Below are 27,053 nucleotides of genomic sequence, written 5' to 3' on the forward strand. Positions count from 1 at the left end.
AAAACCTCTTGTACATTCAAATTACTCATCAACATTCAGAAAAGTAACTTAGCTTTTGACTTTACTTTGATTTGTTGGCTAGAAAAATACATCAAGATTAGTGAAGTTTGATAATTCAATGATGCAAAATAAATTCAAACTCTCCCTAATTTACACTGGTTATCTAGAGAAAGCCTTAAGATCAAAAATATTAGACTGGCAATAACTGATTTTAAGTAGAAAAATTAAAGAGTATAGAGTATTTTGGAAATAGCTTGGCTTCCTCTCAGTGAACCAGCATAAAATTTCTCTTTCTCCTTCTTGTGTCACAAAGGAACTTAATTCATAGATCTTCTTTCCTGAAATTTCATAATCTTTCAGCCTTATTCTTTTCATTGCATAGAGGAATTAGGATGTCCCATGCCAAGAGGGAAATTCACTTCTTAACACTGAAAATAAAATGCATGATTTGGATGCGGTGGTCAAAGCTGCAGGCTTGGGGGCAAGGCCAGGACTAGGGCCTTGTCCAGCTTTACCAGGAGCGATTAGGTGGCGCTGCATGGGAAGAAAGTGACACTTCAGCTGCGAGAATGCATTTTCTTCCACTTCTGACTGACTCAACTTCCTAGATTATTTTGTCAAACATTTAGTCTTAGTCCTAAATTGAAGAGAGATGAAGTGAAAATAATTCAAGATGTCTGGCTCGATGCCTGGAAGTGCAATACCTTGTGGTTTACAGAGGGGCAGGGTTGATTTTCTTATTTTGGGTATATGCCTCTTATATTGAGTGTACACCTGAGATTACTATCGCCTAATTCCCAAAAATAGGTAGAATCCACAATGACAGACATGTATTTGGGCCATATATATGTAAATGATGTTTTATACTAAAAAGCTGCAGAAGTATTTATATTTGTATACATGATACAATACACTGTAAAAATGTACAACTAGATTTGCCAGTACTTACAGTCATATGGGGGAGGAAATTTGGTATTAGATTTTTTCAAATCCCAGACACATGACAGAGTGTGTTAAGGGCATCAAATGAAATTTCCATTTTATTGTCAGTTAAGTTTCATGTGGTCTGGGTCATGTTCTAAAAACTGCTCTCCCTAAATTGACTAGGGCTTTTAGTGGTTGGGTAAACTTAATATCGGGTTAAATTCAAACACTTATACTTTTGATAACTGGGTTACCTTCATATTTATAAAACTGCTTTGTAGTCATCAAAATGAAAAATATTGTATGATTTCATTCATTAAACTGTTTTCCTTCAACTTTTAACTTTGAGGGTACATGTGCAGGATGTGTAGGTTTAAACGGGTGCCATGATGGTTTGCTGCAGAGATCAACCTATCATTTAGGTATTAAGCCCAGCATCTATTAGCTATTCTTCTTGATGCTGCCCCTCCTCCCAGTTCCCCCTAAACTTTCATTTGTGGACCTTTGACGGCTTCTGAACAGGTGTTGTAGAGAAGCATATTTTCTTTTATACAACTGCAGAATCAATTCCAGATATCCTACTAACTGATATTTTATAGTTCTGTAATAGGGACATTTAAATTGCATAATTTCTTTGAAATAACAATATGAAGACTTAACAGCATCAACAATTGCTGTGATTTACTTTGACTAATTTCTTAAATACTGCTTTTTGTTTTATTTTTAGTGAAGTAATAATATTAGGGATTTATAATATGTGAAATTACCCTGGTTAGGATCTAAAGATGACTAACACAGACACTCCCTCTTAACTTAATTGTTTTCTGAAGGACAATGTCTAGAAATATGTAGATGAACATTTGCCCAGAGAGACGAGATGAAGGGGAAAAGAGCTGCCATCCTTCACCTTCCAGAAGGGGTCATTGCGGCACCTGCATAGGTTTCGTGGCCCTGGTTAACTGTCAGTCCCTGTGCCCATTAGAAACCTCCTGGGCTTAGAGCTCAGTTGTGAAAATGTGTTCTGCAAGAGAAACTGGGACTGTTCAAATAGAGAAGGAAAATAAGGATGCTAATACAATGTGCAAAGTAGAATTCCTCTGCCCAGTGATTCTCCAACCCTGATGGGTAGAAAGACCTTGAGGAATAGTCTCTCCTCCAATTCCGGATTACCATTGTCTCCCCCAACACAAGGACCTTGCTTTACTTTAATTGACATGAAAACTACTCTGGCTTTTATTGAGAGATACCCCTTAGGAGCTATGTTTTAATATTAAGAAACCACATTATATTAAATGTTATTATGTAAAAACCATATTATATCATATGACATTATTAATTCATACCACAAACCAATATATAAACTTTATCATATTAAACACACTAGTATTTAAAAAGCTTTCTAGATTTCAGCTAGAATCCTTGCCAAGCAAATCATGAGCATGTCTAGGATATCAGTCAGCACTCTTATTTTAGAATTTTAAATTTTAAAGTTGAAAAACACTGGAGTATATAGTATAAGAGGAACAAAAATATTATGCAGGAGCTTTCAGCTTGACAAAAGATTTTAACCCACTGTTGTTTGAATATTTGCAAACTCTAAAAATGTCCCTTTAGAGAGATGCATGACTCCACTGCAGATCTCGGACAGATTATATAAAAAGAAAAATTTCTCAGTTCACCAACGAAGAATCACTGCAATAAAAATACTTTCCTTCCACACAGCTTCATTTTCTAAGCAGTAAGAAAGACTTAATGAGTTTAATTGGTCAATACTACAAGATATTTCAGGGTATGTAATAAATTTGAGGAAGTATATTCATAAATCTCTTCAATTTCTAATACAAACCATTCAAAATAAATATATAAATAGCAATGAATGTTGCTCTTCAAAATGTAGAATTAGGTAGTTGGAAAGATCAACTACCTAAAACATAGAGTCTATTGTAATTGCAGATGATTAATGTGAATCATCCTATTAATAAATATTCATTAAAGATGCAAAGAAAAATGAAATTCTTAATTTATTTTAATTCTAGATAAAATTATATTTATCAAACGCAAATCTTTTTTTTTGGGAATGCAAAGTTAGCCAAACTGTTCACTGCTCGACTTTTAGTTATTAGGTGAAAGATTTGAACACCTAATTTAAAGAAGATTTAAGTACCTAATTATTGGTTGGGCTAATTATGGCATAAATTCTGTAAATATCTGAATTTGCTAAAAACTGAATTGCTTTTTACTTAACAGACATTTTCTAGAAGACGTGAAATGAAAAATAAATGTTACTGAAAATAATCCATACCTGATTTTTAAGTAATCAATGATAGCATTGGCTTGTTTTACATCAAAGATATTCCAGTCCTCACTTTTTTGCAAATGTGTTGGTCCTATTTCAGCCATAACTTCTCCAAGCCATTTTATGCTTTCCTCTAAGGACATATGTAGTGCTGAAATAAAATCCAGAGAAATCTTAATTATTATTTTGATAGATGTTTTCAGAATAAGATAATCCAAGATGTTTTTAATGTGCCAAAATTTACTTTAAGTATTTGTGAGGATAAATGGTAAAACTCTTGTTTCTTCCTAATAAATTTATACATTTTATGCAAAAGAATAGCAGCTGGCTGGGCATGGTGGCTCAAGCCTCTAATCCCAGCACTTTAGGAGGCCAAGGTGGGTGGATCACTTGAGCCCATGAGTTAGAGACCAGCCAAGGCAACATGGCGAAACCCTGTCTCTACAAAAAAATCCAAAAATTAGCCAGGCATGGTGGTACACGCCTGTGGTCCCAGCTACTTGGGGGGCTGAGTTGGAAGGATGGCTTGAGTCTGGAAGGCAGAGGTTGCAGTGAACTGGGATGGTGCCACTGCACTCCAGCCTGGGTAACACAGTGAGACTGTCTCAGGAATAGCAGCTGACCCTGCCCCAATATTTGTAAATTACTATAATGCTACACAATTGTCTGCAGAGTTTATGTTTCCCTTTTAGGATGAAAAAAAAAAGAAAAAAATTCAAAATGTACTTTAAAATCTTTCTTTAAAATGAAAAGGGTTTGTTTTTTCTTTTTTCTACAATCTCAGAATAAAAGCACGAAAACTGCAAAAAAAGATGTTTGACAGCTGGTGAGGAATGGAAGACTTAGATGGGAGGTTCAGTTACTAGACAGCAGAGCTGAACTTAGAGCTGAAAATGTAAATGAATGGAGTCAATCAACACTGGGCTTTAGCCAATTGTTTCCATGTGTAAATCTGGGTCTGAAGATTTTCAGTGGAAGTCAGAAATATGGATTTTTATGTAAAACATCAAGATTTTTTTTTCTTTTCCACAGCCACTGACTTATAACTCATGTAAGCTGTTTCTCAAATATCTGCCCAGTGGTGCTGGCGAGAGCCCGATGAAAATGCACAAAGAGTGACACAACCTGGCCACCACTACCAGAAGTAAACAGCTCAGTGATTCTCGTCTATTCTCTCACAGCTACACACCAATGAAAACAAACACCCGAAACCGTCTTCTGTGGCATTGCATTTGTCCAGTTGAAAAAGAACACCTTAGACTTAACTTTTAAAATGTCTGTAATAAAAATATAATTCCATTTTCTTTTCTCGTTTGGTTCCGTTATGCTCAGTGTTACTTGTGACAGATAAAATATTATTTACAACCCACACACACACTATCCACCCTTCCCCTGGAAAGATGGAGTCAGGTAAGTGGACTGGAAAGAGTGTCCTCTGTTTGCGGAAAAGCGATGGGTGTGTGGACATAAAACAGAGGATGCTGGAGGTGGAGGGGAGAAAGATACTAAAGCCAGGCTGGACTGGCCGCTTGGGGGAGATGAATGTCAGTGGGGGGCCTGAATGTGGGATCTGGGGGAATTGTGCTGCTCAATGTGGACCCCACCAACCAAATCTCTGTCTCTCTCTGAAACCATCAGTCAACATTACACTTGTTGTAATGTTGATTTGGAAGGGAGTGGGTGGAGATTAAAAAAAGTTATGAGAACATAGGCTGATTGCTGGACCAGGTATTTCTGGATTACACAGCTACTCTTTCCCACTGGTGTGTAAGTGCTCTACCCTAAATACCAAAATTACTAATAAGGTGAAAGTAAAGTAATTAAAAATGTTAGGAAGACACTATAAACACAAACTTGTAATTTGTTTAGTATAGCTTCTTATCTACTTATAGGAATTAGAAAGAAGCATAAAACTACATAAAACAATTAAAATCTGGTTTAATGAATTACAATTGGTTCATTTCCCATTGCCTCCCTCCAGATCATCTTTTATGTATGTCAGATACACTGAATTATTTCTGGATAACTAGGTTTTCCTATATCATTCTAAGTGGAATTCAATTATTATTGTACATTTCTCTCTCCATGATAAACTTCTTTTGATAATAGTGGAAGTAGCTTCAGAAATGAAAAATCTGTTGGATAAAAGCAATTCATAAATGAATGGAAAATCGGAATTATTTTATTAATAAAATGATATTAATTAGCGATGCAGAGAAAAGAGAAATTCTTAGATAATTGATTATAATTCTAGATGAAATTATACTTATCAAACAAAAATACATTTATATGACTATTTCCTTCTGAAAATAGTTGAATCTTTAAAACTGTTTTTCTATGTCTAATGTCTTTCTGTAGATAATTGCTTTAAAAATTAGGGAAGTTATAATTTCACTTATCTAACTGAAATATTTGCTCCTTTAAAAATCACATTTACTGATGTGATTAAAATATAAAAGATTAAGCCACTCAAATAGTAAAAGCTTCTAGAAATAAAATGTATTCTTGAAAATTTAGAGTAATGAAAGAACATACTAGACTTATAATTAATTGGAAAATGTAGGATGATACCTTATAACTGACCTTTACTATTAGTAGTTAGGTGACCTGAGTCTCTTTTTATTTATTTATTTTTGGAGACAGCATCTTGCTGTGTTGCCCAGGCTGGAATGCAGTGATGCAATCATGGGTCACTGCAGACTCAGCCTCCTGGGCTCAAGTGATTCTCCCACTTCAGCATCCCAAGTAGCTGAGACCACAGATGTGGGCCACAATACTCGGTTAATTATCCAATTTTTTTTTAGATACAGGGTTTCTCCATGTTGCCCAGGCTGGTCTTGGACTCCTGGCCTCAAATGCTCCCCTTGCCTTGGCCTCCTAAAGTGCTGGGATTACAGGTATGAGCCACTACACCTGGCCTCATTTTCTTTCTATGTAAAATGAGAAAACTGCAATACCTATTTTCAAAATTATAGTGCTGTTGGGAGGATTAAATAAGGAATTCATGGCCGGGCACAGTGGCTAATGCCTGTAATCCTAGCACTTCGGGAAGCTGAGGTGGGCAGATCACCTGAGCTCAGGAGTTCGAGACCAGCCAGGCCAACGTGGCGAAACCCCATCTGTACTAAAAATACAAAAATTAGCTGGGCGTGGTAGCGCGTGCCTGTAGTCCCAGCTATTCGGGAGGCTGAGGCAGGAGAATCGCTTGAACCCAGGAGGCGGAGGTTGCAGTGAGAAAAGATCACACCACTGCACTCCAGCCTGGCCAAGCGGCAGAGGGACAATCCGTCTTAAAAAAAAAAAAAATTCATGTGGAACTAACTCCTGGTACTATTACCTGTGTATACTGCTTTCTAGATTTAGCCCAAAGCCAGGACATTTGATGTCATATTCAAGAGGATGGGCCCTCACTTGCTAGTGTAGACCCTGTGTGTCCTTAAGGAGTCACTGAACCCTTCTGACCCTTATCAATTTCTCTCATAAGCTGGCATGTGAATTAAATACGACAATATTTTTAATGCAAATAGCACTGTGACTGGCATAAGTTAATCTACAGAAATGTTACCTGAATTTGCTATTCCTATTGAGGGGAAAACCAATTTAGAATCATAAGAAATAAAAAATATTCTACAGTTACTTGCTAACATTCACATCATACACCAGGGGAGTCCATCTAGGCCTATGGACCTGGCTACGTGCTCAGGACTCTACTGCTACCTAGTTGAAGTGTAAACATACCTTACCTTTTTCCTTGGCACATTTGGTTAAAATTGCATTCTTTCCTAATGATGACTATAAGTTTGTTCAGTTTAAAAGTGTGGAGGGTTTTTTTTTTAAAATTTTTTCTGCCAGAAGGAAAAACTAGATTCCTTGCTTTTTTTCTGCTTAGGTTCTACATATGTACTTTCTCTCTCATGGTTTATGAGGAGCTGGATGGATCCTGCTCAGGTTTTAGAAATTCATGTTTGCAATAATACCAACAATATAAAGTTTCACATAGAAGAAATGTTATTGAGTCAGTTGTAAGTTACAGGAAAAGTTTAAAAAAGAAATATCTTCTCAAATTTGGGATGTGAGGTCCATGAAAATTTTTACTTTCCTTTATTCTATTTCTAGTGTGTGAATACTCAGCTCAGAAGTCGCCAAAGCTTAGGACTGTCCATGTTACATATTCTCTTTTAAAATTTAAGTTTTGCATAAGTGATGTATTCATATTTCAAAAATACATACGAATAAATCTTGTGAAAAGACTTCCTCCAATATCTGTTGCCCACATACCCAGTTCTTACTACCATTCACCCCAGGGAATTTGGATTATTATTTTTTTCTCTATCTTCCAGCATTTCTTTGTGTATACACCAATAAAAATATGGATAGATTCTTATTTTTGCTTCTTTTATAAATAAAAGCATGTAGTTCTGCACCTTGCTTTACTTGATAACTATATATTGTTTCCCATACAGTACACAGAAAGTTTCTTCATTTTCTCCTTGTTATAGCTGCCTGGTATTCTATTCTAGAGATAGCTAATAGTTTCTGATAAACTTTTAATTTCAGTGTAGTTTTAAATTTACAAGAAGGTCACAAGAATATCACAGAGTCCTCAGATATTTAGAGGGTGGATGGCACTGATACAACTTTAAAATGAAATTAACATATCTTTGGCAAATTGGCTATTAAGAAAACTGTAGCCTTTGTTAAGTATTACTTGAAGTTTTATAACTCAATGGAGATATGAACTATATATTTGTTATACTCAGGAAAAACCCGTATTTTTCATTAAAGGAATTACAATAAAATCTGTAACTTTTGCTTAAGAACCTCAATTTATATGGTAAATTAAATTTGTTTTACTTCAAAGAAAAATAGTGTACTTACTTTTAAGATTTTGAAGTAACATAGCTAGTAAAGTCATAAATTTTGAATATTGAATAATAGAAAAATCCATTCCTCTAGCCCACAAAAATCCAGATACATAATAATCTAGCAGAATGGCATCCTTTAAACAAGTTTCAAGGTTTTTGAAATTCAAAAATGTTCCCAGTTTTCTGTAAAATAAAAGAAAAATCCACACATTAATTCAGATTAGATATTGAACCATTTCTTTCCTAAGTTTTGAAAACAGGTCTTTTTCTTTAATGAAAATTCTATGATGCCCATAATCTGAAAATATTCAGTTACATCAAGCTTCATAAGACCAAAATGACATTCAAAAAAGAAACAGAGAGAGAGAGAGAATGAGGAGGGGGGAGCAAACTCTATTTTTGGTCTCCTTCCTCCTCTTTCTCTTTATTTTCTGTTTCTCCTCCTTCTCTCCCCTTCCTCTTCTTTCTTCCCTGTTTATGTATAGCAATTTTACTAGTATATTTTTCTCTGAAATTCAATGTCTTTTTTCATTTATAAAATTAAGTTTCTTTTATTTCTGAAAATGTTCTGGAACTAAATTGTTAAATATATATTTAATATATATAATATATATTTTATATATTTTATATATATAATATATATATTTTATATATATTATATATATAATATATATATTTTATATATATTATATATATTATATATAATATATATATTTTATATATATTATGTATATATTATATATTATATATATTATATATTATATATTATATATATATTATATAAAATATATAATATATATATTTTATATATATTTTATATATATAATATATAATATATATATTTTATATATATTATATTATATATATTATATATATTTTATATATATTATATATTATATATAATAATATATATAAATAATATACATTTAATATATATATTTAATATATATAATATATTTAAATATATATATATATATATTTTTGAGACAGGGCCTTGCTCCATCGGCCAGGCTGAGTGCAGTTGTGTGATCTTGGCTCACTGCAACCGCTGCCTCTCCAGTTCAAGCGATTCTTCTGCCTCAGCCTCCACGGTAACTAGAATTACAGGCACCCACCACCACGCCCGACTAATTTTTTGTATTTTTAGTAGAGACGGGGTTTCACCACGTTGGCAAGGCTGGTCTCGAACTCCTGATCTCAAGTGATCTGCTCGCCTTGGCCTCTCAAAGTGCTGGGATTACAGGCGTGAAACTCGCACCCAGTTCATTCTGCTATATTTTAAAAAGCATTCCAATTATGTACATTTTACTCATTTTTTCTAGAGTTATAATTTTTTCTTCAACCTTAAAAATTTTTTCAAGTCTATTTTCTTTTCATTTTGGATACTGTTTTATAATCTTTTCTTTCTTTATCTCTTCCTTGAGCTTTTATATCTCTGTTGTATGCTTTCTGTAGTTGCTTCATATGTTTTAAAATTCATGATAAAATAGTTGATTATATTTTTTGTCTGCTCATGGTTATATCTTTCTGGTGTGTTTGATTTGCTATTTCTCTTTCCTGTTCCTCTTCTGTTTTTTCTTGCAGTGTCCTGGAATGCATATTCTTTGTTTACACCTTATCTTTGGATGAAGGGAGTTTTTGTCCTTGAATACCTACTTTCGAGAAATACACTGGAGGTGGAGACCTAGCCAAGTTACAAACTAGCAGACATTTTCTGTATGAAGTAACTTTGTGTCAATTATTCTAGCATTTATTTATTTTTTTAATTGGTAAGGAAAAAGAAAGAAAAGAATGAATAGATTCTCTTTATTATCATATAAACAGTCAATTTCCTGTGCTACAGAAAGGATCTGCTCCAAGCCTGCACACCCTGGTCCTGCTATTGCAGACAAGGGTTCCTAGAATGGTACTCTAAGGTTTCTCCTCCTGGGAGATTAAGCAGATAGATAGGTAGACAGATAGATATAGATATAGATATAGATATAGATATAGATATAGATATAGATATAGATATAGATATAAGCTCATTCTAAGCTCTGTGACTACGAGCATCCTTCCTTATATTTTCTCCTGCCCTTCTGGTTGATTTATAATGACAGTGGCCATCATCTTTATATTTTGTGGTTTGGACCATTAGCATTCTCTTGGTTTTGACAAAGATGAAGGTAGTATTTCCTTGTTGCTTTTATGTGATTTTGAGAGGGGTGATATGTGTGTGACAACTTTTTACTGCCATCTTCAAAAATGGAAGTCCTTATTATTCTTAACATCAAAATAAGTGATATAATCAGATTAATAAATACAGCAAGATTGAACAAGTTTGGGAACAAATAAAGCTGATGTCGAGATGGGTCTATTTCTTCAACATGCATTTCATCTATAGTTCACTCAAACCCAAAAGTGAGTTCTGATTATTCTAAGCTAATCATACTAATTTCACCCCCTTGCCATAATGCCATTTGGTATATGGCATGTCTTAATAATAATTATTGTCCTATGATGGGCTTGCTCCTAAATTATTCTAAATAATTCATAACAGAGGATGAAGTTTCTTTTTTTCTGTTGAATAAAAATAAGAAAGAGTGAATAAGTGGCTTTAGTTGCTACCGCCAGTTATCTTGTAACCCTAAGAAAAATGGGTTCTAAGAGTAAGCCTCAGTTTTTGATGATACTATTTAGACCTTGACTCAATTAACTTTGAAGTTAATCTATCTATGAATTTCCTGTTATGTCATATATATGTACATATATGTATATATGTGAACACTGTGTATTTTTAATTTTTAGGTCAATATGGTCAGTTTTTTATGTTGCATGTCACTATACATTTTGACACATTTTTTCAGGCATTCACCTCAACTGGCAGATATAGACATCCTGATGATGGTGGTGGTAGGATTTTACTCTATTAGCCAGGGATCTTTAATTTGCACTGGACATCATTTGGCAAGATTTATTTCTCAATGTTTAATGTACAGTATCGTTCACTCTTAAGTGAAAGTCAGTAAGAAAACTTCTACAATAATGAAAACTTGTGGTATTGTTATAGGATAAATAAGTAGGCCAGTGGAATATGCAGAAAGTCCAGAAACAGACCCAATATATGTGGGAGCCTGGTATATGGCAGAGGTATTATTTCGAATCAGTAGAGGAAGTATAAATTCTTCAAAAATGGTGCTGGGAGAACTGGTTATCCAAATGGAAAATAAAATAAAATACCATCCCACATAATACATTAAAATGAAATCCAGGTGGGTTAAAGATTTAAATGGCAATAGCAAACATTACAAACTTTAAATAAAAAAATATATTTCTGACATTTGGATAGGTCAAAATTTCTTAAAAGTGACACCAAAAAGATACAAACCATAAAGAAAAAGACTAATGAATTCGTCCTTGTTAAGCAGACGAAACAATTCTGGAGAACCAGAGACAATCTAACTACATTGAAAAGACAAGCTGCAAGGACAAAAAAACAAAAAACAAAAAACCAAACACTGCATGTTCTCACTCATAGCTGGGAATTGAACAAAGAGAACACATGGACACGGGAAGGGGAACATCACACACTAGGGCCTGTTGTGGGGTGGGGGGAGGGGGGAGGGCTAGCATTAGGAGATAGACCTAATGTTAAATGATGAGTTAATGGGTGCAGCACACCAACATGGCACATGTATACATATGTAACAATCCTGCACGTTGTGCACATGTACCCTAAAACTTAAAGTATAATAAAAAAAAGAAAAAGAAAAGACAAGCTGCAGACTGGGAAAAAAAATGGTAATGAACATAACTGAAAAAGGATTAGTATTTGGTAAGGAAGGAGAAATAGGAAGCCTTCATACATTCTTAAGTCTTATCAGTAGGAGAGAGATTTAAATACAGTTAATAATAGATCAGAAATATGTATTCCCACATGGGCTTTGATGTCCTCCATTGGTTAAGAATCTAAAGTAAAGAGAAATGATCAATTAAGATCTTTCCGAAACTCCAATTATCTTTTGCAATAAATTCCTAAAATTGGGACCGCTGGGTTATATTGGCCATGCTGAGATATGCTGCTAAACTTCCCTCCAGAAAGGCAGTGCCAAGTAAGTCTTTTATCAAGACCACACAGAAAGGTCCACTTCTCTATACTCCAATGTACTTTGGATTTTGTCCATAATCTTAACATCTACTAATCTAACAGAAAAAATTATTATTATTATTATTATTATTATTATTTTTTGAGATGGAGTCTCACTCTTTTCGCCCAGGCTGGAGTGCAGTGGTGCCATCCCGGCTCACTGCAAGCTCTGCCTCCCGGGTTCATGCCATTCTCCTGTCTCAGCCTCCTGAGTAGCTGGGACTACAGGCACCTGCCACCACACTCGGCTAATTTTTTTTGTATTTTTAGTAGAGATGGGTTTCACCGTGTTAGCCAGGACGGTCTCGATCTCCTGACCTCGTGATCTGCCCACCTCAGCCTCCCGAAGTGCTGGGTTTAAAGGTGTGAGCCACCACGCCTGGCCAACAATTACTATCTTATATATTTATTTGCTTATTCATTAGATTGGATTTCTTTTTAATGTCCTCTATTGGTTACTTTTTCTTATAAGTTTATAAAAGTTTTTCACATACTTAGGGATATTAACCCTTTACATTTATGATACAAGTTTTTAAAAGCATTTTGTTATGAGCCATTTCTTAAAGCAATTTTCTTGTGATTATGTGATTTTTGTAACACGAATCCTGAAGTATTTGCAATCACTTTCAATTTTAAATAGCATTACTACAAATAGGGGTCATCTGCTTCAATTCAATTTTATTTTGGTGAGAAAAGGAAATTCAATTACTTTTTTTCTCATGTGCTTGCCTATTTTTGTTGATGTTCTAGAATAATTGTTTCAGTCTATTATTACCATATTGGATTTAATTTTAATTTTAAATGATCCATACTTACTGCCAGGCTTCTTATATCACAATTTCTCATTGGCAGTTTTTGTTGTTTAAAATTCACCAATGAACTGATTTATTTTTCAGCTGGGTTATGAAGTAAATTTTTCAATAAGACCACATGAATACTGTATTTTCTGAGTTGTTCTCTATATTGCAATGTCTTGTTGCCACTATAACTAAACATCAGACAAAGTTAGTATTTTATTTTGCAATCATATTCTTTTGACTTCCTACATTTTGGTTACTTGTTGCACCACTGATTTTTGCAGACTAACCTTGCTAAGGAAAAGTCTGAGACCTGTTATTTTCCTGTTTAGGTGACTTGCTTTAAATTTATCCTGCAAAAATTTAGCAGGTTTTATTCTATTAAAATATTAAAATCAAAGTTTTATGAAGGGTAGATTAATTTTTTCTGATTCACTATGTTGAATGTATATTCTAACTTCTTCGAATAATTGCTTTAATCTACACTTTATGTAAGTTTTCCTAAATTTGTCTTCCACATTACTGACTTGATTTTCAGCAACGTAAGTTCTACATTGGTTTTACTCTTAGCCTTAGTTCCTTGCCTTAGTTCTAAAAGCTTCTTCTTTATATATTTTACCATGGTTTTTTTTTTTTTGGTCTCTTGTTTTGCGAAATTGATGCCCTCTTTAATTATTAGCTTTAACCTAACATTTTCTTCTGTTTCTAGCAGTTAGTTTTCCTTCTAAGTGTACTCATCATCTGCCATCTGCACACTACATATTTTTAATTAAATATTTGCTCTGAATATTTGCATATGTTCTTTGCTTTTTATTTTTACTTTTCAATGTTTAGTTGTGTTTGAATGACAGTAACTACTTGCCAAAGAATATTTTGGTGAAATCTCTTTGACCTTTTTCACCTTTGCTGTCCCCCACAATTCCTCCACCACTTTACCTGATACCATTTGTCTCTTCCCTTTTAACTTGAACCACAGGGCTAAGGATTTATCATTTCCATTCTTTGCTCAGTCATTTTACTCCAAAGGAGATTATGTAGGGAGGCATCTGGAGCAAGATATTGCTATGGTTTGAATGCAAAGTTTCCAGTATTTTACTGGCAAATACGTAAACTTTTTCTCTGGGAATAAGGGGAGCTGGAACAGGGGAGAGGGGAGAGATGGCTATGGCTGTAGCATGAGAGAACGTAGGGAAAGAGAAAGATGATTCACTGTGTTTTAGGAAGTTTGGTATAGTGATGATAGGTGATACACCTATCTATTTTGTCTCACCAAGAATTTGGGTAAAAATATTACATTATTCTTGCATGTTCTTGACAATGGGGTGCGTTTTAATTCTTAAATATGACATGCAGAAATAAACCTCAAGGCAAGAGCTAAATAGCTCATGGAGGCCCAGTTACCGAAAGGTTATTAAAAATGTCTCAGTGTTATTTTTGTGCTTATATAGTTACTTTCATTTTAGTCCTTATTCTTTTTTTTAAAAAAATTGAGATGGATCTATAACTAAAGTCAAGGTTACATTGAAATATTTATGATTGATAGCAGCTAAGGGATCATGAGAAATGTACCCAGACATTTAACTGCTTAAAGTGAATTTCAGAAATATGTTTTAATGATACTTTAATGTTTCATTTGGTTGGCAGCTTTCATGGAGAGCAATTTTTAATTTTAAGAGGTAGGGAAATGTGCTGATTTCTTCTAACTTATTTAAATAGGCTTATAACTTTGTAGACTCTATGATTTTCTGTCACTTGGTGATAGGATACTTAAACTATATTTCCGTCATTTTGAAAGCATATAACCCCCATTTATAATAATGCTATTTTAAATTGAAAGTGAGTGACTGATTGCAAATATTTCAGGATTACTATTACAAAAATCATGTAAAGAATCTCAAGAAAATCATTTTACAAAGAAATGGCTCCTAATATAATACTGATGTTATTTATCCAAAGATGATGTCATAAAATTTGAGGTCACTTCAGGTGATTTCTACATTAATGAGACAGTCTAAAAAGGTCAACTTGCTATTGAGCCTGGCTGTTTTTATATTGCTAACTTCTGCATCACCTTCTGTATCACTTACTGTATCCTAGGCCTTACCACCTAAAGATTAAAAATATGTTCAGAATTTAGATATTTAACAACAAAGAGAGCCAATAATTTTTAAAAAATCGTCACACAAAGTATGATACACAGCACAATTTACAACGTGGGAAGAAATAATTCTAAAAAGCACTTATATGCAACACCTTTTATTTAATATTAATTGTATTTAATATAATATCTTTTACTTGACATTTAATATAAATAAATTATGAACTGTATAAAATGTCTGCTATTCGCATTGTGCTATTTTGCCTAGTATCAAATACCTATTGTTTTGCATTGCAATGATCAATAACATTTGGGGTTACCTGGAAATGGAAAATAACATTTTTCATTAAGACATGATCAGCGGTATTGTGGATCAATTCTTACATTAAGAAACAGAATTCCTAATGAATCTTAATTTCTATAAAAATGGTAAAATCATCAGGAGATACTTGCTTAAAAATCTGTGAAATTTTAACTTCACTCATACTTGTAGAGATGCAGATAGTAAGTGGTATGGCTGATCACAGATCATCAATTTTCAGCAGAGGTTGCCAGCGCTAGAGTTGAACAGCTCGGGAAAAGGCCTGTCAGTGTTATTCACCGGTTCTTGATAAACCTTCCCTTCTCGGATTTTTCTTCCAGCCAGGACATCTGTCATATTCCCTTCTCAGTACAGAGTCATCTTTATGCTATAACATTTGTAAGATTTGTCAGTGATAACCACTGACAGAGTCATTTTCTATTTGTCCATTATGGTCCGTGACACCCTGTTTGTGTCCCAAGGACTGGCCTGCAGAGACCTGATACCAAGATGCTAGCACATGACATCATCCCCACTCTCTACATACGATGGCCAATTAGGCTTCCATTCTAAAGTGGGATGATTTTTTAAATGGGTGATTACTAAAAACACCTTTTAGGATATTATGTTGTTGGATGTATCTGACAAAAGTTCTAAATAGATGATCTACTATAGAAATAAATGGCCTAAAGAGTGAGATGTACGTATATTGGAATTACTGCCTATAAATTCCATTGTATTCACATTTTTAAGTAACATGTACACAATCAGAGTACTTAGTATAGCATTATTTCTGATGAGAATCACAGGTGGATGGCAAATACTCAAGATTTCCAAAATAATAAAATGCATTGACCACTATAATTACAGAAAACACAACTTACTCTTCTTACAATGAGGGAGAACATCCTTTAAGTTAATGTGCATATTGACAGTTTTATGAATGAAAGAGAAAAGAAGACAGCATATGCTAGAGCCTGCTTCTATCAACAAACCTCTGCTCTTGGTAAATATTACTAAGTTGGTTTGCAATGTATTTTCTTTATAAAGGAGACTGTTGAGTAGTGCCAAAAGTCACTTATTTGAGAATTTTTGTGTTTTGAAGTCCAGATATATTTCAGTGCATAATATCACAACAAATATTGTGAAAAAAGCTTAAATATGTAATCACAATCGTTTACAGAGGCAGAACTCGAACCGTTCTTCTACATGTGATTGTAATAGTGAAATGCTTACTCTTGAACTCCATCGATGTCCTCCGTTAACAAATCAGTGATTTGGGCAACTGAAAGAAAATCCGGAGACAGAATCTTTTCATGCTCCTGGAATTCAGCGTCTCTCTACCAAAACACAATGTGGAGTGAGTTATTTTAATTGTACGTTTCATATATTAAACACGATAGTAACAAAGTTGGTTCTTCTTGTAGTCTAGTTGCTGTCAGGAAAAACATTTAAAAACAACAATCTTCGAGATGGTATCTTTTCTTTTCCATATTATGCAATGGTACCTTTCACCTGAAAAGTCAAATGGCTAGTCAATCTGTCTTTGGGGCATATGTACAACTGGGTGATGGTTTTCAATTCAACAAATATTTATTATCTGCACATTCCTCATTGAATCTGGGGCTTATGAGGAGGCAAATACAAACAAGAAAGATGTGCTAATCTCAAGAAGCTTAACATCTAGTGAGAGAAACAAGCCTAGGTTGATGTTAAAAGAAGAAAAGAACACAAGTAAGCCATAATACATGCGGCATTCAGTCTAAAAGAAAGGACAAGTATAGGCACAAGACAAGGAAACTCTATAGACAGGAATTCCAGGAATAGGATTTGGAAGGTTGGGTGTGGCCAATGCCCCATGTGAATGAACCAGCAACACCAAGGTTATGAAGATAGGATAGCTAGGAATGAGTTCTGTAAATATCAGCGGTTCACAATGTTACCAAGGTTACATGAGGGTGACTAGTTGGACTTAGGTGGAAGTGGGCATTGGAAAGGTACGGTGGGCAATCTTAAATTTAATGATTCAACAAATATGTACTGAGTGTTCACAAGGTACAGGACATTGTGCAAGGCATCATCAATATTTTAGACTCTGGCTGGTTGAAGAATGGTAGTCTGAGAAGTTTGTTTCTAGTAATACAGACAGTGCTCAGAACCATGAAGGTTCTGAGCAGGTAAATGACAAGACAAAACTGTGCTTTAAGGAAGGGTAATCTACTGGAAGGTGAAGGAAAGACAGGAGCAGAGGAAGAGTTAAACAAAGAGGCTATTTAAACAGTGCAGGGATGAAGCATTGGGCTGCTCCGGTCTCCTTGGCAGTGTGGATGAAAAGAAGGTGGTGAATGTAGTCATGTTATGGGAGCCTAAAAGAGGGGAGAAAGAATGGAGATTCTGAGTTTCTGAAATAGGTGAGTTGGAGGAAATGGTGGTGATACTAATAATACATATGCCACCTTTGTGTGAGTTAGACAAAGATATCCTCTTTGGGTGGAGGAAGTGCTAAAAAGATTTCCCTAATGCTGACACAGCTCTGTGTCCAAGCGTATTGCCTGTGAATAGAGTCTAGTTTTAGCCCCCACTCACCCCTCAGCCAAGTGCTTTTGCTCAGAGCACAACCTGCATAACTGTACATGTCAAACCTTTTTTTTTTTTTTTTTTTTGAGACGGAGCTTCACTCTGTCACCCAGACTGAAGTGTAGTGGCTGATCTCGGCTCACTGCAAACTCCGCCTCCCAGGTTCACACCATTCTCCTGTCTCAGCCTCCCGAGTAGCTGGGACTACAGGCGCCTGCCACCACGCCCGGCTAAATTTTTGTATTTTTAGTACAGACGTGGTTTCACTGTGTTTGCTAGGATGATCTCGACCTCCTGACCTCGTGATCTGCCTGCCTCAGCCTCCCAAAGTGATGGGATTACAGGCGTGGGCCACGGTGCCCAGGCAACCCTTTTTATACTGACAGAAATAGAGTGTTGGAAGATGATGCTAGTTTTTAAAGAGCAAGATGATGAGTTGATTTCAGTGGCTGAGTTTAAGGTGGAATACTAATAGCGAGAAAGAAATGTTTAGAGTTTAGTTAGAAATGCTGGAGTCACAAAGGTCAAGTTTACAGACATTGGTTTAGGAGTCAACTGCAACTGTGACAATGGATGAGACTGCTCAAAGCCAGGGCATGAAGAGAAGAGCTGTGAAGGGGAGATGGAAGAGGAGACTGGGAAATAGAGGCAAGACAGCAGCAGCTACACAAAAATAAAAAATTATGAGACTTTGAGGGGAAAGAGGGCAAATGTTTTTCAGTGCAACAAATAGTTATTGAGCCTTCCGTGCGATTGAGTCACAAAAGATAAGGGCAGCAAAAAAAAACTGCCTTGCGGTACTTTACCAGATAACATACCAAATTCTTTTTCTTTTTCAAAAGTGGAAAAATCTCAAACCTACCACTTATTGGTAATGGTAATTGGCTTAATGTTTGTAATTTAGTATTAGGTTATTGTGCTACATTTTTATCTTTGAAAATCTAATTTAGAAATAAAATATGCTACATTATTAGCCACTTTTTTTGTAAGCTACGGCAGGCCAATTAATCTAAACTAGGTCATATAATTAGATTATAAACTCATTAAGAAAAAAGTATTTTAGTATGCTGCATCTAGTAGGTACTCAGGTATTTACAAATTGAATTAAATGCACCCAGTTTTTGTTTAAGATACTGTTTTGATCTATAATATATGGTTATATATTTGTTTAAATGATTTTCATTATATATATTTTTATTAGTGGTAAAGTATAATTATTCCTATAGTGTCAATCCCATTAGATTGTAAATTCCTCAGGGACAGTCATTCAATCTTTTATTTCTTTTTAGAATTCTGCAGTTCTTGATATGTCAACATACGTTGCTAACTGACTGTCTAAATTCATCTTCATCATCTGATGACATTGTTAGAGAGTGGAGCATGATGAAAAGCAGGACTTAGAGGAACTCCAGATCTCATGATAGTTTGACTACTGATTAATTTTATGACTTAAGGCAAGTCATTTGAACCTAAATTTGAATTCATATTAAATATCATTTTTATGTGTTTTAATACACACAAGATTACTGTCATATTAATAATGAATAAAGATATACATGAAAAGTGAATTATACAGACATTCAGATCAATTTATCTGATTTGAAAAATCTCTGGGTAGGAGAAAAGTAGGTCACACAAGAACTATATGAAAGAGAATCCAATAATCTTAACCTTTTGGACAGTACTAATTCTAGCTAAGATGCCTAATATTAGAGCCTCATTCTTTTACTAAAATTTGCAGGCTTAATATAATCATCTTTTAGGGGAGTTTGCCTCTGGGTTTTTCTTCTGTTTTAAATTACATTCCTGGACCTATTTTAAACCAGACTGCTTTTTTTGTTTGTTTATACAGTACCTTGCATGAGAAGGCTATCAGATGGCTAAAAATGTTTAATCTTTCAACACATACATTCTGCTTTGTAAAAATTAAAGATATAATAGAAAATTCATAAATAAGCTAAAATATGTGGATATGTAATTGTGGCTTTCTCTGTAAAATTACATCTCCAACTAGGAAAATATGTAAGCTAAATGGCACTGTTAATTCATTTTACTCCACCACCTGGTGGATTTTAAGAGTTATTCCAAGAGCAATAAAGCTGTAAGCCTGATATTATCTGCCAGATGATGTTTTTCTCTAATTTTTTTCCCTCTCTAATGTCAACTAAACTTTTCACATTTGTATATATTTTTTCTTTCTAGAATGTAAACTTTTAGGGACATCTTTGTATCCATCACTGGTAGTGCTTTATATAAAAAAGATTTTTAATAAGTATTCACCAAAAGAAAGATAACAGATTTCACCAAAGATTACTAAAGAGAAGTTTCCTAGTCACAGAGGACATAGACTGGTCTGCAAATTCTAGACTTGGAAGGTGTTTTTTTTTTTTTTTTCCAAGCCTGAAAATAAATGAACCAAGGAGCAGGAGCAGTGCTGTGCTAAGCCATATTGGAGCTGAAGCAAAAGGAAAAACCAGTAATACAGATCTGGTCTTTATTGAAAATTTTAATCCATCAGGGATTTTTGGGAGCATTAGTTTTGATTTTTTTAAAGTATTGCATTAAAATAGAACTTATCTTGATTACTGAGTTTTTTGGCACTTCCTTCAATTCTGTGCCCAAGGAGAGTGCCTCGTTCACCTTACCATAGTCTTGCTATGAAGCTAAAAAGCCAGTATTTTAAAAAATAATAAAAAAGTGAAAGAAAAATAAGTAAAAGCAAGAGGTAATTCCTTAGAATAGTTAATAAAATAGGCAAATATTTGGCAAATGTGACAAAAACATAAAGAAAACAAATTTGTGTCACATTCAGGGGCAATACATTAGAAAATTTTAAGAAAATGGGTGATTTCCTGGGAAAATGTAAGTTCTCAAAATTGATCAAGGTTAGATGAGAAAATTGATCTGATCAAAGATGAACTAAACCGGAAGTCTGCTTTCCAAAAAGTCACCATGCCCAGATGGTTTTACACTTGTAGTTTTACTTATTAATCATATAAAACATAAATTCTATGTTAGTCTAATATTTACAGACTATAAAGAGTTCATTTTTAAGAGGCCAGCATAGTTTACACACAAAACCCTGAACTAACAAAAAAGGAAATTATAAACCAAAATCACCAATCAATGCAGATGTAAAAATTATAATTAAAATACATCTTAGAAAATTAAATCTTAAAATATACTAAAACAATTACAAGCTATACCTATGACCAAATAAGATTAATTTTAGAGATCCAAGGTTGGATCATCATTAACAGGTCTAATATAATTTTTATGTCAAACTAAATGGTACAAATTATATGATTATTTAAATATATAATAAACAGGAACTTACTAAGATTCACCAGCAAAACTCCCAGTAAAATATGAAAAGAACAAAATGCTAAACACGAAAAAGACTATTTGCCAAAATCATATTGCAAGCATCATATTGAATAGTGAAATCCTAAGTCATTCTTATGAAAACAAGGAACTAAAAAAAGGTTATGGATGCCAACATTATTGTAATTCAACACACTATAGAGGTTCTAACTAATACAATAAGAAAACTAAATATGTAACTTAAATAGCAGAAATGAGGAAATTTGAAACTCCTTTTTTGAGGATTACAAGGTTGCATATCTAAGAAAGCAGACATTGTACTAACAAAAAAGGTATTACTAATAAAAAATTTGGCAAGATGGTTCTATATAACATAAATATATAAAAGCCAGTTTTTTCCTATATAAGAAGCTAATTAGAAACAGAAATGGTAAAAACTTGATTGAATTATACTTGGTTATAAATATGAGAAAGGTATAATATCTATATAAATTATAAAACTATAAAAATTTCAAGAACAAGACTTGATAAAAGAGATTTATTAAAAACTTTCAAATTCAAAGAACTAAGTCCTTCCTACATTATAAATGTAATGTAATGACAGTCTCAAACCCCAATGAGATTATTCTGGAACTTTACAAAATAACTTTTTAGTTCCTATGGAAGAAGACATACTTGTCAAAAAAAAAATAGAGTGAACTTTCCAAAATAGATTTTAAAGATGAATGTAAAACGACATGATATTGACACAGTAATGGACAAACTAGTGCGTGGAAAAGCATAATGAATCCAAAAATTTATTTTGTATAGATAAATATGTGTATATGTATGCATCTATAAAATTTTTTAAATAAAAATGTATATAATAAAATATATAATTTATAAGTATATATATATAATATGTAAAATGTTTATATAACATATAATTATATTTATATATGAAATGTATATATAATATATAATTATATTTATATATAATATATAATTATATTTATATATAATATATGAAATTTATATATAATATATAATATACACACATAGTTTTGGATTTGCTATTCTCTTCTGCTGCCTATTTTGTCCATTCATGTATACGTATAATGGGATAGCAACAGTCAGTCTGTTCTCAATGGGAAGAGACAAAATAGTTTATTTAGTAAATGAAGCTGACATAATCGGTAATGCACTTCTAGAAGGAAATAAAATTAGGTCCTCATTTCAAATATAAAAAAATTCTAGACTTGCTAAAGACCAAACTTTATAGTAAAATAAAACTTTAAATATTAGAAAAATTTTGAAGATTATTTGTGCCATCTAGGGAGGAAGACAGAAGGGAGAGGAGGAGCAGGACTTCTTAAATAAGACGGTAACCCCAAACACCGACAGTAAGAATGACAAGCCTAAGTGTTTGTCAATATCTCCATGCTACAGCCAGAATTTGCTACAGGTTGTAAGTGTCTGATAAATACAGCTACCATGTACTCACATTTTGAGGTCCATTAGTACTGTTTTCTCAATAATATTTTAAGTGACGTTTTTGGCATTGTCCCCATAGCATGCATAGGTTGATCTGTACTGTGTGATTATAATGTGTTCACTTACATTGAATTTTTCATAATTTCAAGAAATACTTCTTGAATGACACTGATGTTGCAGGAAACTGATAATTTTGCTGCTCAATTGAGCCCTGAGTTTTCTCTGTAACGATGGTGGGGTCCGTTTTCTGAAGTCTTTAGGGACCACCCAATGTAGAGAGAGTTGTCTATGGCCTGCTTCAGGACATGTTGATGATCTCCTAGACAGGTTACATCATCTTATCCCTCAAAATTATGTAAGCATCCTGTCCTGATAAAGCCATGAATGCACTGAGTAATTGTCACCTATTGGGTGATGTGGTAACACTTTAAGAGACATTACTCAGAAGAAGCAGTTGGGAAATAATCATTTGTGTTTTCTTTTAGGTCTCTGATGTAAGTTGAAGTATATTCCTTGTAAGTGTACTACTTATGATTCTATTCCCTAGATATTTTTGAAGATATTAAGAAAGTCAGTATATGAAAAAATCATTGATACAAAATCGATCACTGAATTCCAAGTACACATTTATAAACTCCTTTCACTTACTGGTCTATGCATAACAAATATTTATTTTCAGATTTTTGTCATTTTTTCTGTTGTGCATTCATACAGATATCTGCCAAAAGTTTAGTTTTACCATGTAAAGGGAGGCATTTCCTCCAATATTATTAAAGAACTCAGGATGTTGAATTCAGAAGGTTGGCAAGCAGGACTTATTCAGTGTCACAGAAAAAATTATTTCCCTGGATCTGCATCTCATATCTGCTTGTTCACAGTAACTCATAGAGTAACTCATAGACAACTACCTTTCCTGGCATGCCTCAGACCATCCATGATTTTAATTAGTCATCATAATTTATTGAGTGCCTACTATGTGATTGGGATAATTACTTCTATTCTAGGTATTGGCCACAAACAACAAATGGGAAACATCAGACTACTGAAAGTTTATGATTTATTTCTGATAGACTTGGCAAGAAAGGAAATAATTCAGAACTGCTTGGCTCAGTTGACTACATGGGCTACTAGCTAAGTCATTTTGGATACAGAATTTATTTATTTATTTATTTATTTATTTTATTTTATTTTATTTTATTTTATTATTATTACACTTTAAGTTTTAGGGTACATGTGCACAATGTGCAGGTTAGTTACATATGTATACATGTGCCATGCTGGTGTGCTGCACCCATTAACTTGTCATTTAACATTAGGTATATCTCCTAATGCTATCCTTCCCCCTTCCCCCCACCCCACAACAGTCCCCAGAGTGTGATGTTCCCCTTCCTGTGTCCATGTGTTCTCATTGTTCAATTCCCACCTATGAGTAAGAACATGTGGTGTTTGGTTTTCTGTCCTTGCGACAGTTTACTGAGAATGATGATTTCCAATTTCATCCATGTCCCTACAAAGGACATGAACTCATCATTTTTTATGGCTGCATAGTATTCCATGGTGTATATGTGCCACATTTTCTTAATCCAGTCTATCGTTGTTGGACATTTGGGTTGGTTCCAAGTCTTTGCTATTGTGAATAGTGCTGCAATAAACATATGTGTGCGTGTGTCTTTATAGCAGCATGATTTATTAGAAATGACACTATAAGTGATTAGCTGTTGGGGGATCAACATTGTAAAGAATCTGATCTGAGAAGAACCTTTCGGTATTTACCTAAAAAGTGGTGGCCTTGGGAACAGACCACAAGAGAGAATCTTGCCATTTTTCTATCTAACATACGACACCCCCAATCAGCACAAATGGGTGGCAGGCAGGACTTGTTTTAATGAGTGACACAGCTCTATGCATCAACTATATTCCCCATGAACTACAGAAACTCTGCTTTCATTAAAACGGAAAATGGAGTTTCCACCAAGCAGCGAATTAGCGTGTTATCTTAGTAAATGAGCACTGCTAATTGAGTCACTGTTACAACTTGATTTCTTCTGTTTGTTACTAAGTGATTGAGCACATCCTGAATTGCATGTCATGAGAATACCTGGCCCTCCAAGAAGTTGACAAATGTGCAAGCTGACAATCCTAAGAGGGTAGATAATCACCTAAGGTCTATAACTAGCTCATTCATCTGACTCAACCATTATAAAATGATTTCTTTTTTCCTGAAGCATAGCACTTCTTTACATCTTTTAAAAAATTATGTATTTTTTTAAAGTCCAGATTCATTAAAACTCCCAAATGATCAGTCTTTTTGGAAAGGACATGATCTACGTGGGTGAGCATGTGTACGTGTACGCTGATAATTGTGCATTGTCTTAAGCTTGGTATATATTTAAATAACACAATTTAATTGGAAAATTTCCTGTGCTACTTTTGAAATTGTATTACTTACATTAGCGATCACAGGCTTAGTAACCAGTTTATCACGTTAAAATGTACTTTTAATGTCTGCTAATTTCAAAAGGCTCATATGAGAGTCCGCATGCCTTAGTGGTCTGCATTTAGTATTGGTAGGAATCTCGACTGGGAACAGCTTACATATCTCTGAGCAAGGCATGGAATTATTGGCTCTGTGTTTCCTCATTTATAAAATTGCAGCTAACACTTATCTTCTGCACAAAGAATGTTGTTTAGACCAACGAATAAGGAAGTCAAGCAAAGCAATGTTAATTAAGACATGATTATTCACCTTGAGAGCCTTAACAAAACGGAGGAAAAAAAACTTCCTAGGAACAATCATAACAGACTCCGTGTGCAAAGATTTAAACATTTTTTTGTAATATCTGGCGCGGCAGGTGTGTTCTTAAAATCTCAGGATATTAAGTTTATGAGTAAAGTTACTTAAAACCCATTTACTATGGAGAGCTGGTGATGGGAGGGGCCTAAAGATCAACCTTTTGTCACACAGGAAGCCACCGGTGTCCAAGGAGATTAAATAACTTTCCTAAAGTCAAGCTGATGAGCAACTAAAGCCATAACCAGAGAAGATTTTCCAGCCAGTGTCCTTTGACCTGTATTTATTTTAGAAAAATGGCAAAATAATGGAAACACCAATCTTCTAATATTAATCAATCCAACACCAGTAAACAGCTATTATTTCATGACACCTTTTGAGCAATCGCAACACTGTAATCATTACAGAATTAGTAGCAACTTCCAAAAGAGACTGGCCCATTTAAAAATCTGAGATCACTTATTTTACCTAGAATTAAAAAAAAACAACAACGAAAAACCAAAAAACAAAACCTGCGGTAGAAGCGCGTGGTTATGAGGGCGTTGGGCACGGAGCCGTCCAATGGAAGAATTCATACACTTAGACCCGCTGGCACCGTGCACGGCGCGCCGGGGCCGGCTGGGGGGCGCCGGGCGGCAGAGGGTTTCGGCGACCACAGCGCAGCTCCCAGCCCCGCCGCCCTCCCGGGCCGCTCACCAGCCGGGGTCAGACGTGTGGCCCCTCTTCGGAGACCGGATTTGGCTCGGCCGCGGACTTCGCGGACGGGGAATGAGCGCTCGGAGGTCGCTGGTACCGGCACCGGTACCGGGAAGGGAAAGGGGCGGCGTACCTCCGATTCGGGCGTGGTTCCCGCCGGGGTCTGCCCTGCCGGGGTCGGCCCGCAAGGAGTCGTCCCCCAAGGAGTCGTCCCCTGCGACATTGCCGCGATCTCGGCCGAGAGAAGCGGCCCCTTGTCACCTAGGCAACTGGGGTGGGGCCGGCGTCCCTGGGCCTGGGAACAGATCCCAGCGGAAGGCGGCGCCGGGCCCGAGCATGGGCCCGCCGGGTACAGGGTTGGGGAACGCGCCGAGGAGCAGGAGGCCGGGAGGGAGGCGGACAGCAGCCCGCTACGGAGGCCCTGAATCCTCTGGGAGAGACAGTCTTTCCTGTTAGTAGGAGTGAAAGTGGGGAAAAGGCAATTCAAGTAGCAGTAATTTAAATGAAATGATATATGTCAAAGTACCTAATAATGCTAGCACATTGCAAGTTTCAATAAATATTAAAGTAAGATATATTATTAGAACTTCAACCACTGATTGATGTTTGATACTAAGCAATCATTGTAAATTTTAAAGTATCATGATGGTATTGTGGTCATGTTTGGAAGGAAAAATATGTCTTTATCTTTTAGAGATACATACCGAACAATTTAGTGATGATGAAATGATAGAAAATATGGGATTTATTCCAAAATAATGAGGGAGGGGCACAGGAAATGAGTG

General features: G+C 34.8%; 1 protein-coding gene across 2 annotated transcripts in view; it reads right to left on the minus strand.

The window, feature by feature from the left end:
• Positions 1–26,701, minus strand: part of CABCOCO1 (ciliary associated calcium binding coiled-coil 1) — a 103,575-nt gene extending 76,874 nt beyond the window's left edge. The window contains exons 1-4 of one of the 2 annotated variants that reach the window (XM_054436566.2): positions 26,402–26,701; positions 16,644–16,747; positions 8,099–8,268; positions 3,227–3,371 (exon numbers count right to left, since the gene is read on the minus strand). In XM_054436566.2, the coding sequence (XP_054292541.1) occupies positions 3,227–3,371; positions 8,099–8,268; positions 16,644–16,747; positions 26,402–26,491 (509 nt within the window). In that variant the 5' untranslated portion in view covers positions 26,492–26,701. The remainder of the gene's footprint in view (positions 1–3,226; positions 3,372–8,098; positions 8,269–16,643; positions 16,748–26,401) is intronic. The other variant, XM_063669942.1, reaches the window with a different exon arrangement.
• Between the last annotated feature and the right edge of the window lie 352 nt (positions 26,702–27,053).

This window comes from Pongo pygmaeus, chromosome 8 (assembly GCF_028885625.2).
Source record: "Pongo pygmaeus isolate AG05252 chromosome 8, NHGRI_mPonPyg2-v2.0_pri, whole genome shotgun sequence".
Classification (NCBI taxonomy): domain Eukaryota; kingdom Metazoa; phylum Chordata; class Mammalia; order Primates; family Hominidae; genus Pongo; species Pongo pygmaeus.